The 15095-nt window shown below is 41.7% G+C and overlaps 1 protein-coding gene across 1 annotated transcript in view; it reads left to right on the top strand.

Moving 5' to 3' along the window:
- Positions 1-4: 4 nt before the first annotated feature.
- LOC103771009 (E3 ubiquitin-protein ligase RFWD2-like) overlaps positions 5-15095 on the top strand; it is a gene marked incomplete at both ends in the record, with an annotated part of 38179 nt that continues 23088 nt past the window's right edge. The window contains 6 exons of the mRNA XM_008938292.1: positions 5-30; positions 6590-6649; positions 7612-7709; positions 8787-8851; positions 10247-10366; positions 12336-12404. Coding sequence (XP_008936540.1) covers positions 5-30; positions 6590-6649; positions 7612-7709; positions 8787-8851; positions 10247-10366; positions 12336-12404 — 438 coding nt within the window. The remainder of the gene's footprint in view (positions 31-6589; positions 6650-7611; positions 7710-8786; positions 8852-10246; positions 10367-12335; positions 12405-15095) is intronic.

The raw sequence follows: 15095 nt of genomic DNA, 5'->3' as shown, positions 1-15095 counted from the left end.
TTACGAGGACAAGAGCAACGACTTCGTCTGGTGAGCGCGATATGTCGGGATAGCGGCGCTCCGAGGAGGGAACCGGGGCGCCGCCATGCCGGCGGGGAGCCCGGGGGGGTAAAGCACCGGTGGGAGGGCGGAGCAGCCCGGCAGCGGCACCTCGGGGGCTCTCTGAGGACGGAGAGGCGGCGTTCGGCTAGTAGCCCTCCAGGCGTTGTGCCTGTGGGGGTTTCCCCCGTCCTGTGGCTCTCTGTTTGTTTTTGGGCCCTGTGTAGCAGCACTGCTTTCACCCCTTCTGTTTTTAAGCAAAATAAAGTTATTCCTAGCAGGTTCCTCCTTGGCTAAGCGCTAGACCAGACTGACGTATCGGAAAGGAGGACCCACAACGCGAGGTGTTTCCTCATTATGTGTTGACATTGCAAGCAGATGTCCTGTTTGCCTGGTGCTGTAGCCCCGTCAGGGGCCTTCAGTGGGTGAGGTGACCTCTCTGGAACCCTCATACTGCTCTGACCCCTGGATGAAGGGCCAGCAGAGGATTTTGTACTTCTCTGGATGGGGATCGAAGGAGCCTCATGGTTGTTGACAGATCCAGTGAAGCTGACATGAGTTTGTCTCCTGCACTGGGAATAGTTGGCTAGTTTGGAACAGGTGTAAGGTTTGTGTCAGTCTATGACTAAACGAGTGGGAAATATCACCAAAGATTTTTCTTGAAGCTATTCAGGTGCTGTCCTCATGTTCATCCAAAACTGCAGCTCGTATCTGGAAATAACCTTTCAGCAAAAGTGGTGGACCAAGGCTGTCTGCAGTGTGTGGTTTGGGAACTGTTGGTAATCTGCAGTTTTAACGACAGCCCATTGCTAATGGGTTTCAAAACCTCTATCATAAGGAGTAGGTTTGACTTTTGTAGCTGGTTGGATGTCCTAAAATGTGAGAACAGAAAGTAAGGGTAAGGATTTGCATCTGAGACAAACAGAAGAGAGGCTGGCAAGACACTTAAGTTGTAGCAAAGTTGTATATTGGAAAGAAATGGGGAAGAGAAAGAAATGGGGCACAGCTTCCAAGATGACTTTGTCTGACAGCTGTGACATGCAAGTGATGGTTGGATGTTTGGCATCTCTACAGGACAGGCATTGTCTCAGACAACCTGTAGGCTTGACTTTACAACTTTGCAAAACAGCTTTGCAAACTGTCTAGCAGAGTAGATGGGAAATATTCTTGCTGCTGAAATGAGAACCTGAAGCTGCAAAAGAGTTAGTGGCAGAAAAACTAGTAAGTGCTTCTTACTAGTAATAAGTAATAAGAAGAAATTAGCACTTACTACTGTGAGTAGTCATTTGCTCAATAGCAGAAGTGGGCTGAGAGCAGAACTGTAATCAGCTGATGTCCTGCTCTGGCTGAAGGCTCTAGGCCATGTTAGGGAGATTGAAGGGCACTCGGTGCAGGAGGTGGCTGCACTGCTGTTGGTTATGGGTGGATAACTCGATTGTGAGTGCCCCTGCCCCTGTGTTCCCTCTACACTTTCACATTGGCAGTAGTGGTCTGCAACCATTGCTCTCTGCCCCTTTTCAGTCAGCTGTCATTTCCCATTTTGTTGTCTGTTGTAGAAACAAGTTATGGGTGTAATTCCCCTTCAAACACACAAGTTTGTAGGCCAATTGAAGTATTTCAAGATGGTTCAAACTGCTGAGTTTCTTCTTTCTCTTTTTTTTTTTTGCTGCAGGTAAGCACTGTGCATGCTGCAATGAGAAGGTGTAATTAGCTTTTTTCCCCCATCATTGAGGGGTGCTGCTGGCTGAAGAAGTAAGGAATAAAATCAGATGAGTAGCAGTTGGGGCAAAATGTCTTTTCTTGTCCCCTTTTTGATACTTACAAGAGCCATGTTGGTCATACAGAAGCACAGATCAGAAGCTTTAAGAGCAGGCAATGATTATAGTTAACTTACCTGGGTTCTTCACTGCTGTGTATTTCTGTGGGCTAGAGGGCTTGTTTTACTTATTGACACTAACAACTCAAATTGTAGTATTCCTTCCTTTTTTTTTTTTTTGAGTTATCAGAAGTTAGTTTAGTGTTTCTGTGGTACAGAAATAAGCTCAACTGGGCAGCTCTGGAATCTTGAGCAATGCCCAAGAAGGTGGGGGATGTGGGGTGTGTGCAGGCTTAAATAATTGATTTAAACAAGCTTTGGATATCTCAGTGTGAGAAGCAGAAGTTTTCCATCTACCCCTTTTTACCTCATAAGGACACTTTCAGGGCGCTGTGAGCTGCAGGGAACATTAACATTTTTTCTGAACATGGGCTGTGAGTTGCTGTTAGGTACAGCTGTAAACTTGGTGGTAGATTTTTGTCTATTCTGGACAGAAGGTGGGAAAGAGTAAAGAAGCTTGGGTGAGTTTCAAACATCAAAGTGCAAGGGGAAAACACTGTAAATAGCATTAACATGTGCAGCCTCCCTGCCTGTTTTCTGCAAGTGCTCCCTCAGCAGTGTGAGGGCCAGGTTTTAATGTAAACGTTGGTCCATGTTGCTGGCCTAGGCTGTAAAGTGTTTAGCAAGTGTAGGTTCAGAAGTTTGCAAGTATGTACCATTTGTGGTATGTATCAGCCTCTGCCTGGAAATGTGTAACTGGTTACGAAAGAAAATAGTCCTGGCTTACTGGACAACTTTATTATGAAAGGGGAAACTTTTTTTGTTTCTTGGTGCAGGATATAGAATTTAAAGGTCTAGTTTTTGCTGTTCCTGTAGCCAGGCCTCTTTCCACTTGCCTGGAGAGCATCTGAAAGGGAATCCTCTAATCAGAGGATTTTCTCTTGTCCAGCAATTTAATTGCTTATGGTTTTTCCCAGGCCTTACATTAGCCCTCCCATTAGTGGTTGACCAAACCCCTCTAAAACCAATCACAGTCTGCTTTGCTCCCTGAACAGAGGGGATCTTACTGTCGGCTCTCCTCAGTGGCTGCTTTATTCCAGAGCTGATTTCTGAGCTCTGGCATACATGAGAACCTGGAGAGGGGATGGCACATGTAGAGAGGTACACCAAACAGACCTGGGGGTGGGAAGGGTCATGTCCTGCATTTACAGGTGAACGTGCAGGTTCATGGGTGTTTAAAAACTGTTCTTTCCTCAGGTGGCTAGTGCCACGCATGGGCTGAATGTGGTTGTTCAGATGTTTGTGATCTGGTAAACCCCTTTAGTAGGGAGTACTGGGAATTGACCCTGGAGGTCACAAACTGAAAACACAGCAAGCTGTTTCCATACCCTGTACAACTGTGCTTTTCTAATCTGCTGTTATATTGGTGCCTCATACTGAGCAGATAGTAATGGCAGGGATCTTTAACCTGGCCACCTTCCACGGGAAGCACAGAGCCTGCAGCAAGTCCTGCTCACTGCTTAGACCAGAGGGGAGGGAGAAACTGCAGTGGGTCTTGTTTGCTGCAGAGCAGCAGGAAAATTGAAATGTATTTGAATTTTATAGTGACCACTTAAGTGCCGGGTTTGGGTAGCAGCAGGGTAGCAGTGGCACTCTTGAGAGGTGCCTTGAGAACAGCCAGCAAAACTTAGAGGTATCAATTTCCTTACAATGATTTAAAAAGTGTTTGCAGTCTACCCCACAGGGAAAGAACAGTAAGTCCTTTGCAATGCTGGATAAAAAAATCTGTTCAGTAAACAAGGCATCAGCATCTAGGAAAGATTGGTGACATTTTTGTCTTGTTGAAGTGGTTTGCATCCTTTTTGCCTGACTCTGCTGCTGAAGACAAATGGAGAATAAGAGCTGTCTCATGTACAGAAGCCTTGACTTCACCATACCCATGCTTCTCAGGTTTGGTGTACTCTACAAGCTGCAGTATGTCTTGTCCCTATCACTCCACTACTTTCTTTACCTTCCCTGTGTTAGATTAACTTGAAACAACTGGTGCGTAGCCACTTTCATGTGTTACAGACAGCCTGGCTTCAGTAAGTATTAAAAGACATCAATCTTACTTCCACTTGTAAATCAGCAAGTGTTTCGGAGGAAATACTTCTTAATGGAAACTTCAGGCTCTGTTAATGATGACCCTGACACTGAATGGCTCTGTTGGCTGGATCTAATTGCTTTTTCTCAACTACTTTTGCTCTGTTGCTTCTCCAGTCAAACTGGTATGAAGAAGAATAAGTCTGGGAACAGTGGTCTTGGGTCATTGTCATGTTTGGAGGTAATCTTCCTATTTTAGCTCTAATTTAGGATGTCCTATTGTGGACAGAGGAGTTGTGGGTTGTTGGTTTTGTTGGAGGCAGGGCATTAGGAGTGTGCTGGAAAGAACACATCTGGCCCTGGGGGGAATAGCAGCTTTTAGCATGATACAGAGTGGGCCTATGTTACACAGCATGGCTAGAAGAAGGCGAAGTAGTTAAGCTGTTCATCACCACTGGCGAGAAAACAGCCTCTACTTGTGTAACCATAAGTCTTTGACTTCTGTTAGTTGGTGTTTAAAAAATACAAAGATGCACAATTATCCTCTTATTAATCCAACCTTGTTGGCTAAATTTGGTCATAATTTATTCTAACTAAACAGTGCCTTGAAACTAAGTAACTTGGAAGCAGTGACTGGAACACCCAAAGCTGGTGCTGGTCAAAACAAATGTGCAGAAAAGGGTCGCTCAGGGTGGAAGAGGGACAGATGCATGCCAATTATTTTGGAGACTTCTTTTTGAAATTACTTGATTGGTTCAGAGAATAGCATTCTAGTTTTATTTGTCTTTATCTTGTGTTTATACAGATGATTTGGTGGAATACTTCAGGCAATGTGGTTTTTATGTTAGGTTGAACGAATCTTCCAAGGCATCCATGGTTTCCAGTTTGGTGATTCAGAGGGTGATTGCATTCATCAGGGGCCACAACTTCAACTCTGTGGGCTTAAAGTAACTATTCATGGGTGGTTTCCTCCTATTAAGTGCCTAATGGGGTAACATGTTAGTATCATCTAAAATGGGTGATAGAAAGGGGGAATGACTTCTGTGGGGTGCTAACAAGGGGAGAAATTGGGGTGCTCCCCTCCCCTGCTCAACCAGGCATTACTTATTTTGGTCTGATCTGGGTTTTTGATCTTGGATTAAAAAAGATTTGTGCTTTTAAAAAGTTGCGAGCTGTTTATTAACAGCTCAATCTGTGGGTGCTGCCTTGTGGGCAGAAGGTGGGAGCAAGCTCTGAAGAAAACAAATACTGGTGAAAACATCTTGGGGCTGAGATTGATGTGGATTTGTGGGAGTGAAAGGAGATCATTTGGATCTCTGGAAGGGCTTGAAAGCCAGGTGAAGCTTGTGGCACAGCTTGTGTGTCATGTGCTGTCCCCAGCATCTCACAGGACAGCTGGACTGAGCTGCAGCTGAGTCTGTGTGACAGCCTGTCCTACCAGCTATCGGGGGCAGCAGCCGTAGGAGTCCCTGGAAGTTAAATGCAGCTCTCCTCTGCTTTTGTTTGTTTCGTTTGCCTTTCAAACATGTCACAGCTGCTTGATGATGAGACATTTCTTCCACTGCTTGTGTCACTGAATTCCCATCTCTTGTCTTGCTCTGGTTCCTGTGGATCACCCCTTGGTTGTACATCTCTCTTCTCTTCAGCTCCCTGCTTGGGCCTTGGTGGTCTGTCCCAGAGAACTGGCTACACTTTTGTCACTAGTCTTGGGAAAAACTAAAGCCCTTGTTCCTGTTCTCATTCTTCTGTCTTCCTTATGAACAGGCCCGTGGTCTACGTTTCCCATCTTCTCCTTTGACTCTGTAACATGTTCTTGACTGTTGGTTCCCTCTTTAGGTTGCACTGTACCTTCATTGTGCTCATCAGCAGTGTCAGCCCTGCTCTTCACCCCTGTGTCAGCACCTTCTGCTTATTAGTTCTTGTTCTCATGACATTACTGTTTGTGTTCTCCTTTACCTCTTTGCTTCATTGTTGGAAGCTATATATAGCCATTGGCTGGAAAAAAAAGGAGGATAAACTAATTTTGGTATAATTTATCAATACGTTAAGGCTGTTTGAGACTTAGTAGAGGTGATTATGGAATCCTAGAATGTGTTGGGTTGGAAGGAGCCTTAAAGGTCATCTAGTTCCAGCCCACCCTGCCACAGGCAGGGACATCTGCCACTAGAGCAGGCTGCTCAAAGTACCATCCAACCCGATATAATTTTAGTTTGTGTCTTTGCTACTTTCCATAACAAGCAAACAATGGAAAATAAAATGCTCCAGAGAACACTGGTGCATAACATGGACTGTACCACAGGGATGGGTCATGGGTCTTCCAGCCTCTGAAGGTCCCAGCCCAAAGGAGGTTCTTCTGCAGCCTTGCTTGTAGAAAGTACTCTGGGTGGCTTGCAACTGCTGAACGCTCTAGCAGTGAGCACACTTGGTTTCTGGTTGTAGCAGACTGCAGGATTGCTCTGAGTTCAAAGAACTCAAGTTGATTGCCCTTTGGATCTGTGTCCTGCCTGGTTGCTGTTGTATTTATGTCCTCTTTGATTTTACAAATGGAAGATATCACCTAAGCATGATTAAGTGGCTGCTTTGAATTAATAACACTTCGTTTTTTTAGCCTAAAAAGACTTCTTTGTGATTTTTGTTGTTGTTTGTTTGCAGCCCCATCTGTTTTGATATGATTGAAGAAGCCTACATGACAAAGTGTGGACACAGCTTTTGGTAAGTTTTTCCTTTGTATGACACAAAATGTCCATCTCTTACAGAGTGGAAGTAACTGCTGCTCCTGCTCTCAGTGGGGATTGGAATAAATGTTGGACCATGATGTGTACATTATGCTCTTACAGTGTCTGTTAACTAGAAAGAAATTGCCTACCTTTTACAAGTAGTAATTTGGTAGTATAAAGCACTTCCTCAAGCAGCAGATTCAGTTAACTTTCAGAAATGTTTGGACCTGCCATAGGTAAGATAACAGCTGATTTTGTGCTTCCTGTGGTAACACTTTATCCCTGTTATCTGTAACTTTTTTAGAAGTCCAAGATGAGGAGCATTCCTAAATTTTTAATTAGGAAGAACAGAGCTATGTTGCTGAATGATGTCTTGACCAGCAGCTGACATCCACCTATGTTGTTAGTGAGATGGTTAAGCCTGGTGCTTGTGCATCTTGTAGTTACAGTATATCAAATAGCTAACAGCTTCACAGAGACCACCTCTGAGGTCACTTGTGGTAACAACCACCAGGAGGTGGAGGAAAACGTGAGGAGTTGAAGGTGTTTTCCCTGCTCCATCAACCAAAATGTGTAATAGGTTTTTATGCTGCTTATGAAGTAGTTGGCTAATCTAGAAGAGTTGGTTCTGAATAATACAGTCTGTTAGCTCTGCCTGTGGAAGGGGAGCATGAATTTGAGATGAGTGTGTATCCACACTGCCACAATCCTCGGGGAAATGAGAGTGAAACACTTAAATACCTTTTCTAATTCTTGCCAAGAAACTTTGCTGTCTTTCTCCTGCAGAATACTCTTAATACTGGCACATTTTAGCTCCACTGTAGGATCTTGGCAATGCAGCTTTTAGCTGGCAACAGTGCACTTATCCAAGTTTTATCATATCTACCTTGCGCTTATATCTTGTTCGTTCGTGTTTGCTCACTTGTTTTGTTTCTTGTTTTTTATATTTTTAATCAGCTATAAATGTATTCACCAGAGCTTGGAGGACAATAACAGATGTCCCAAATGCAACTATGTTGTGGACAACATAGATCATCTTTATCCCAACTTCTTAGGTGAGCTCTAGGCTTACTTTTATGAGAAATATCTTAGTTGTTAAGGAAGGCAGTCACTTATAAATTTGTCCCATAAATAATTGGCTTCTGGATAATGAAAATAAAATCCAAAAATAAATTCCAAACATTAGCTCTTTGGTCAGCTGTGGATTTTATTAAAAGAAGTGGTGAGTAGTATAAATTAATACTGCACTGCCTCCAGCAGTTCTGCATGCTGAGTTACAGTAGTGAGAATGACTTGCTGCTATTTGTGTACTGAGAAGAGCAAAATGAAGATGTTTTTTCTGATGGTTAGAGATTTGAAACTCTTTATTTACTTCTGTTTTCTTGTACTGTTGTCAGTCTAATAATCAAGAACATGCCCTGTTTACAAAGCATGCACACTGAAGCAGGGAGGCTGAATTACACATTGTACTATTTTTGGTTACTGTATTGAGGTCTGTGTGATGGATGTGTGTGAAAATTTGATACAGAAAATATTCATATACCTTCCTTTAAGCAATATTAATTAATTGCCTCTTAAACAGAGGAAGAAAATATTTGATGTATGTTCCAGGGTTTGAGTCTTGTCAAAGGGGAAGAGCTTGTATATGTGTGAAGCATTGAGGTTACCTTTCTCTTTGCACCATTCACTAAACTGGTGTGGAATAAAACTGTAGCAAAAACATGTCTTTAAAAATTATCAGTGATTAAAGGAAGGTTGTTCTTCTATTCAGCTGTGCTTGGTTTCAGCCTGTTGTAAATCAGTTAATATTATCTACCTCATACTCTTCTGTGATACACCCCTGCCTTGGAGTTGAAAAATTTGTTGAAGACCCATAGGTGCATAGAAAAAGGAACTGAAGCAACTTGGGGAATGTGTAGGCTTGATATTTTGATGATTTTTAAAATCTTATATAGTTTACAAAAAAAATCAAGAAATGAGTTGGTGAGGAAAGAAGTGGAGACATAACCTACTGTTTTAATTACTGGTAAAGTGACTATGGAATTAATAACTAAAGAAAAAATACTGAGGTAGCATCTTTCGTAATTTTGTGACCTTTAAATCTACCTCTTCTCTGTGTTTTTTTTTTTTAGTCAATGAACTTATTCTTAAACAGAAGCAAAGATCTGAGGAGAAAAGGCTCAAATTGGACCATTCAGTGAGTAGCACCGTATGTTCCAACTTTCTTACTTTATATTTATTGAATGGTTTTGTACAGCAATTGTGTAGTTATGCGATGTCATTTAGAAGAAATTATACTGTTGAGATGATGCTTTAACGTGCTGTATGAGCAAATAATGGCAATATCAGGGGCACTAGATCCCATCAACCTTGTTAACTCTCATTCTTCCTGCCAGCGTTGTATATGCAGAGACAAGCTGTGTTAGCATAGCTACGTGTCATATGATGTATTGAATGTAACCGGGGAAACTACCTATGGAAGCACACTTGTTTAAAGGTAATAATTTTCATTCAGTGTTGGGAATTACAGCTACAACTACAGTAAGAGTAGTGGATGATTGGAGCTGCCACGGGCTTGTCTGGTGACTTGCGCGAAGCTGTTTTACAGGGGAATTGGAGGAAGGCTGATACCAACCACAAGAGGGAGAAGGATGTGTTTGAGTACGGTTGTGCTGGCTCTGATCCCACATAAAACTGCCTGGATATCTTCTGGGCTTGCTTCATGGCACAGAATCAGAGTGTGATCTGTGTTCTCAGTTTTATAACCCATGTACAGCAGTACAACTTCCATAGGGTGGTATATTTTAATACAGCTTTGCTCTTACAAGGCCTAAAGACCTTTCACCTGCTCCTGTTGTCCTGAGGATTTTTGATGTAAGGCTGTATTAGCTTTAACCTATTTGGCTTTTTGTGTGCTAAGATGCCTTTTTTTTTACTTTTTACTGACAAGAAGAGCAAACAGCCTGTAGGGAAGAATGGACTGCATCGTAGTATGCTCGCTCTGAGGAGTCCTCCTCAGCTCTAACAGGTTAAATGAGAATGTCACTGTGATGAACTCCATCTTCTTCCCTGCTTTGATATTTCCCAGGAAAATGTTCTAAGTGGAGTAGTGTGGGAGGTGGGAATAGAAAGAAGCTAATACTGCCTTCTTCCATTTGAATTTAGCATGAGGGCTTTACCTAGTACTTGGGGAAAAAATCAAAGTGTATTGCCACCTAACAGTATTTCAGATAGATGTAAACCAACAAAGCTTGGATAGACATGTTTTTCTTTTTTTTTTTTCCTAACAGAAGCATGTTTTCAGAAACTAGGCCACAAATCAGATAAAATTGTGACTGTGAAATTTATTGCTAGCAGCAGCAGTTATGCTCTCAAAGTGCAGATGTCTCCCAAATTATATAAACAGTTTCACAGTAGGACAACAAAGCTGTATCATGGACATGTGGGAGAATTGGGAATTGCGATTCCCAAAAATTGTTTTGAAATTTTTACAAAGGGATTAAATACTGCAGTGTTGCTTTCAATATCTTGCTGGATATTGCCCTAGATGGCTTGAACTCACTGTCTCCAACATCTCTTGTTCTCTTTCTAGAATGGCCATAGGTGGCAGATAATTCAAGATTTGTTGGGGACTGACCAAGACAATCTTGACCTGGCCAATGTCAATCTGATGCTGGAGCTGCTGGTGCAAAAGAAGAAGCAGTTGGAAGCAGTAAGACGTTTCTCTTATTTAAATGAACACCCTTGTCTAGTTAAATTTTTGTTTTCATGCTTTTATCTTCTTGAAGTAAGATTCCATTGCCAAATTAATTGCTTGGAACTTTCTTTTGCATTGTGGTGTTGAAATGCTGGTCATCTCACTGACCTTTGCAGCAAACTAACATTTCAGCTGTGACACCCAGAACATGCTTATAGTGTTGCTGCTGGCAGGATTGTGTAAACAAGCAGGAGAAATAGAAAAGGATGAGAGAAAGTGGCTGGAGGAACAGAGAAATGCATATGAAGATGTTTGCTAATTAATTGTTGCACAAATAAATACCAGATCTTTCTTGGTAATAAGCATGAAGTCCAAAATAACAGGTTAAGGAATAAACTTGATGAACATGTGATAAAGATCACACCTTTTACTGGAATTTACAGAACCTGAAACACTGTCACCCCTGAAGACCTTTTTAACATTTAATGCTGAAAGAAAAGTTCAGGTGCCTTTATTATGATGCTGGCTTGAAGTTTTATACAATATGAAGCAATGTGTTCCTGTGATTTAAATGAAATGTAGTTGGTGTGGGAAAGTTCTTATGTATTTGCCCATTCCATGCTTTTGGTCTCAAGTGACCATTTGCCAGTTAAAAGAACCAGATCTTCTAAATTAAACTGGATTACAAAATTTGGTTTATTGAACCTCAGGTAGGAGGGTGGGTTTTGATGATGCTTTAAAACAGCTGAATATGTGGGATGGTTTATCTTATCTGCTCTTACAGAATCAATATTTACACAACTTTTGGTTCTGATGGAAGGAAAGTAACCCGAAAATGTTTACTTAATGCTAGCAAAACTGTTAAGTTACCTTATTGTGTGGAGACTTATGCACAAGTCTTTTATTGTGGTTCAGTGAAGAGCATGGTTTCTAACTTCAGAGTAAAAGAGAACCTCTTTTTTTCTCAGGCTTTTTTGTCTTTTATGACAAATCTGAAACAAAGAAGGCACAGGACTGGGTGTACAGATGATTCTGAGTAGAAATATCTTTTAAGGATACTAAGCCTTAAAAACACATTTGACACTTGAAGAACAATTTAAAAACATTTTTCCTTTCTAGTTGTACTTGCTTCACTTTCATTACTGTCACGAGGAAGAAACCCATCTCAGAAAAGTAGCAGTCTTGTATTCTAATCTCTTTACTTGTCCTGTCCTGTCTGCTTTTAATGGATTCTGCTTGCTCCTGTGTCTTGATCCTTTGAGGGTGTCTTCACAGTCCTTTAATAATATTTCAGTAAGTTGTGAAAATAAGTCTCAGAAAACTGGGATAGGATTAGGGCAATATTAATGGTGGAATATAGGTTTTATTTTTCTTATCCTTATCTTGGCCTGTCAAGGTTTTGGCCACACTGGTGAAAGTATTAAGCTGATGGCTGAGGAAAATGACCTGTTGTGGAAAGATTGGAAAGGGGTGTTTTAGTTTCATCAGTGACTTTTATTGTCTGCCACCCTAGTGAAATCTTCATCAGCCATCTCTTTACATAAACACAAATGTTAATCTGGGGGGATGTTTTTTTTTTTTTAAATCTAAATACTTAATACTTTATGTCAATCTTGAAGTGGATGCTAATCTCCTAGGGTTGAAGATGACTCTGTGAGCAACCTGTATTCCAAAACCAATTTCAGATGCAGTAGCCAAAAAAATTAATTTCAAATTACGGCAAAGTCTTTGCTAACACACAGGCAGGAGATGTTACAAGGATTTCTGCCTTCATGCAAAAACTTGTCATGAGCCAAACAAGACTTTAAAACCTGTGAGGCAGAGTTAAACTACCATTCTTAAAACTGCCTTAAACTACTTTCTCATCCTCACTTCTAAATGAACGCTATTCTTGTGCTAAGTGTGGGTTTCTGTCTCTAAGATGAATATTTGTTTCTCTTAATGTATACAGAAGTGTTCCACTTCCTTATTTACTGTGTTACAGGAGTCCCATGCTGCCCAATTGCAGATCCTGATGGAATTTCTCAAAGTTGCCAGGAGAAACAAACGAGAGGTAACTTGCTTTCTGTTTCAGTGGGTGAGGTGTTGTCTGTTGCTTTCTAGCAGTTCATTTCTATTTAAGTGATGTGTTAGCTTGGCATTATCTCTGCAGAGAAAAAAGCAAGGCGTGTTTGGGGAAATCTAAGGCAGAGGACACAGGGGTTTTAAGGAAAACTGATCTCTTCACATGTGACAGCTTCAATTTTTAATCACTTGCCTTTTTTGTCTCACACTGAAGTGTGTGGGAAGACAGAAATTCCTTGCTGTAAATTTACATCAAATTATTGGAAACAAGACTTTTTTTTTTCCTGTGATGGAAAAATGAAAGATGAGGAAGGAGTGAAATTATCGCTGCACTTAAATTTCAGTGTATCAAATGCCATGACTGATGCTGTGCCATAAAAATTAATATATTCTGCTCTTTCATTATTTGTCTCAAAATGAGTGTCTTGAGGAAAGCGAGAGGATTCCATAATCATCTTTCCATACAGTCCAATCGTTGTTCCATACAGTCTTTCATGGTTTGGGACTTATTTATAATGTCATGTAATGTATAAATCCTAATACCAGGAATATCCCAGAAACCTAGAAAAGTGATTGTGAAAACAGCAGGACATGTTTTCCTGGAGGTCATGGTTTCTGGTAAAAGTTGTGTAAGAACCAACAATGTGACTGTAAAGTCAAACTTAAACCATGAAAGGTGATGGGTGTAAGATGCCATGTCCAGAATGGATAGAGGGTCTGGTTATGGAGTCATCCCTGAAAGTGAGTTGTGTAGAGTGTCCAAACCATCAAGGTAACTTGTAACTTACACTTTTTTGAATGCTGGTAGAAGCTATTTTATGGTGGCTTAATTTACAAACGCCTCTTAAATCTTGAGAATATCTACTTTCATTTTCTTGTATTCATAATATTTAGTATTATGCAGAGAATTTCAGAAACTTGACCCATCTTCATGGCAGAACTAATGCAGGCTCTGGCTATTGTCCATCAGCACTCATTAAACACCTTCCATCAGGCTTCAGTGTAGCTTGAGGGACTGTTAAGTGATTGGGGAACCTTCCTGGTAACACTGGCTTTGTCTAGGAGGGGAAGTGAGAAGCAGGTGCTTCAGGAAGTTCATATAGAGCTTAACTAGGATACTTTCCCTTGAGTAATCCTGTGGTAATTGACCATGAAGTCAGCAATGACTTCATGTTCTCCTCCCCCAGCTGTCCCTGAGTTAGAAGAACTCTCAAAGAGGCTGTTGATACCTACTTTAGTCTGCATGTGCTGAGTGGGAAGGTTTTTAATGTACCATGGTCAGTGGTGGAACACTGTGCTGTAATTTTTCAGCACCAGGGAAGCCTTTCCCATCTCATCAACATCCGCCCTTGACTTTAGTAACAACATATTATGCATTGTTAAGCAATGTGCAGCAGCATCTCTTTAAAAGCTGAAGAAACTTAATTTTTGGCTGCAGATTCTCTGAATACAGCCTTGAGAACATCCTGAAGCCTATTGGGGGGCAGTTTATTTCAGATCCTTTCCCTGCTTATATGTTCCCTCTGTTCCCAAGACTTCCTCTGATGTTATTTCATACCCCCCTTTCTATTCCAACATGAAATGCAGGCTGTCACATCTCAAATGACTTCTATGCAGGCCTGTCAGTTGTGTCCTTGCCATAGTGGTTAGTCTGGCCTCGCCATTTGTTTTGAGGGAAATGAGGACTTGATAAGGGTAACAAAGAGGAGAACGGGTAAGAAGCATGCAAAATACAGACCAGTCAGTAGGATAGTTTTGTAAAGATACCAGAATATCTTTGGCAGTGAAGTTATACCCACAGAATAAGCTAAGGCAGTTGGTGTCACTTCTAAAAAGCTCCAGATACAGTCCCTGTAGCTGGTGGAGTTGGTGACAGTTCTTCTTTCTGGAAGGAATATGTGGATAATAGAGGAGCTACTGTTTGGTAAAGGGCACAGGTTACGATAGTGTTCAAGATGTTTCCACAGAATAACAGCATGTTAGGGGTTGGAAGGGACTTCTGGAGATCATCTACTCCAACCTCACTGCTAACACAGGGTCACCCAGAGCAGGTTACCCAGGATTGCATCCAGGCAGGTTTGGAATCTCTCCAGAGAAGGAGACCCCACAACTTCTCTGGGCAGCCTGGTCCAGAGCTCTGGCACCTGCACAGCAAAGAATTTTTTTCCCCCTGTTCAGATGGAACCTCCTGGGTTCCCGTTTGTGCCCATTGCCCCTTGTCCTATTGCTGGGCACCACTGAAAAGAGTCTGGCCCCATCCTCTTGACATCCACCCTTTAGATATTTGATAAATATTGAGAAATCCCCTCTCAGTCTTCTCTTCTCCAGGGCCTTTGCTTGTCACAGAAATGCTTCAGTTCCCTCAGTGTCTTCGTAGCCTCTGCTGGACTCTTTCCAGTAGTTCCTAGTCTCTGATGAACAGGGGGGGCCTGGGAATGGACATGATGCTCCAGATGTGGCTTCACCAGGGTGAAGTAAAGAGTGAGGAGAACTTCTCTTGACCTGCTGGCTACATTCTTCTTCATGCATCTGTTCTGTCAGTGATCAGGCCCAACAAGAATGATACAGCCAGCAGAAAGAGAAACCAATACACAGACTGTAATCAGAAACATGGTGACATGAATGAGCGCCAGGGATACAAACAAGTCAATCAGCTGGTACATAAACAAGACCACCCCCA

This window comes from Merops nubicus, unplaced genomic scaffold (genome assembly GCF_000691845.1).
Source record: "Merops nubicus isolate BGI_N331 unplaced genomic scaffold, ASM69184v1 scaffold8784, whole genome shotgun sequence".
Lineage (NCBI taxonomy): Eukaryota > Metazoa > Chordata > Aves > Coraciiformes > Meropidae > Merops > Merops nubicus.
The sequence above is the reverse complement of the archived record's forward strand: the minus strand, read 5'-3'. Positions and strand labels throughout refer to the sequence as shown.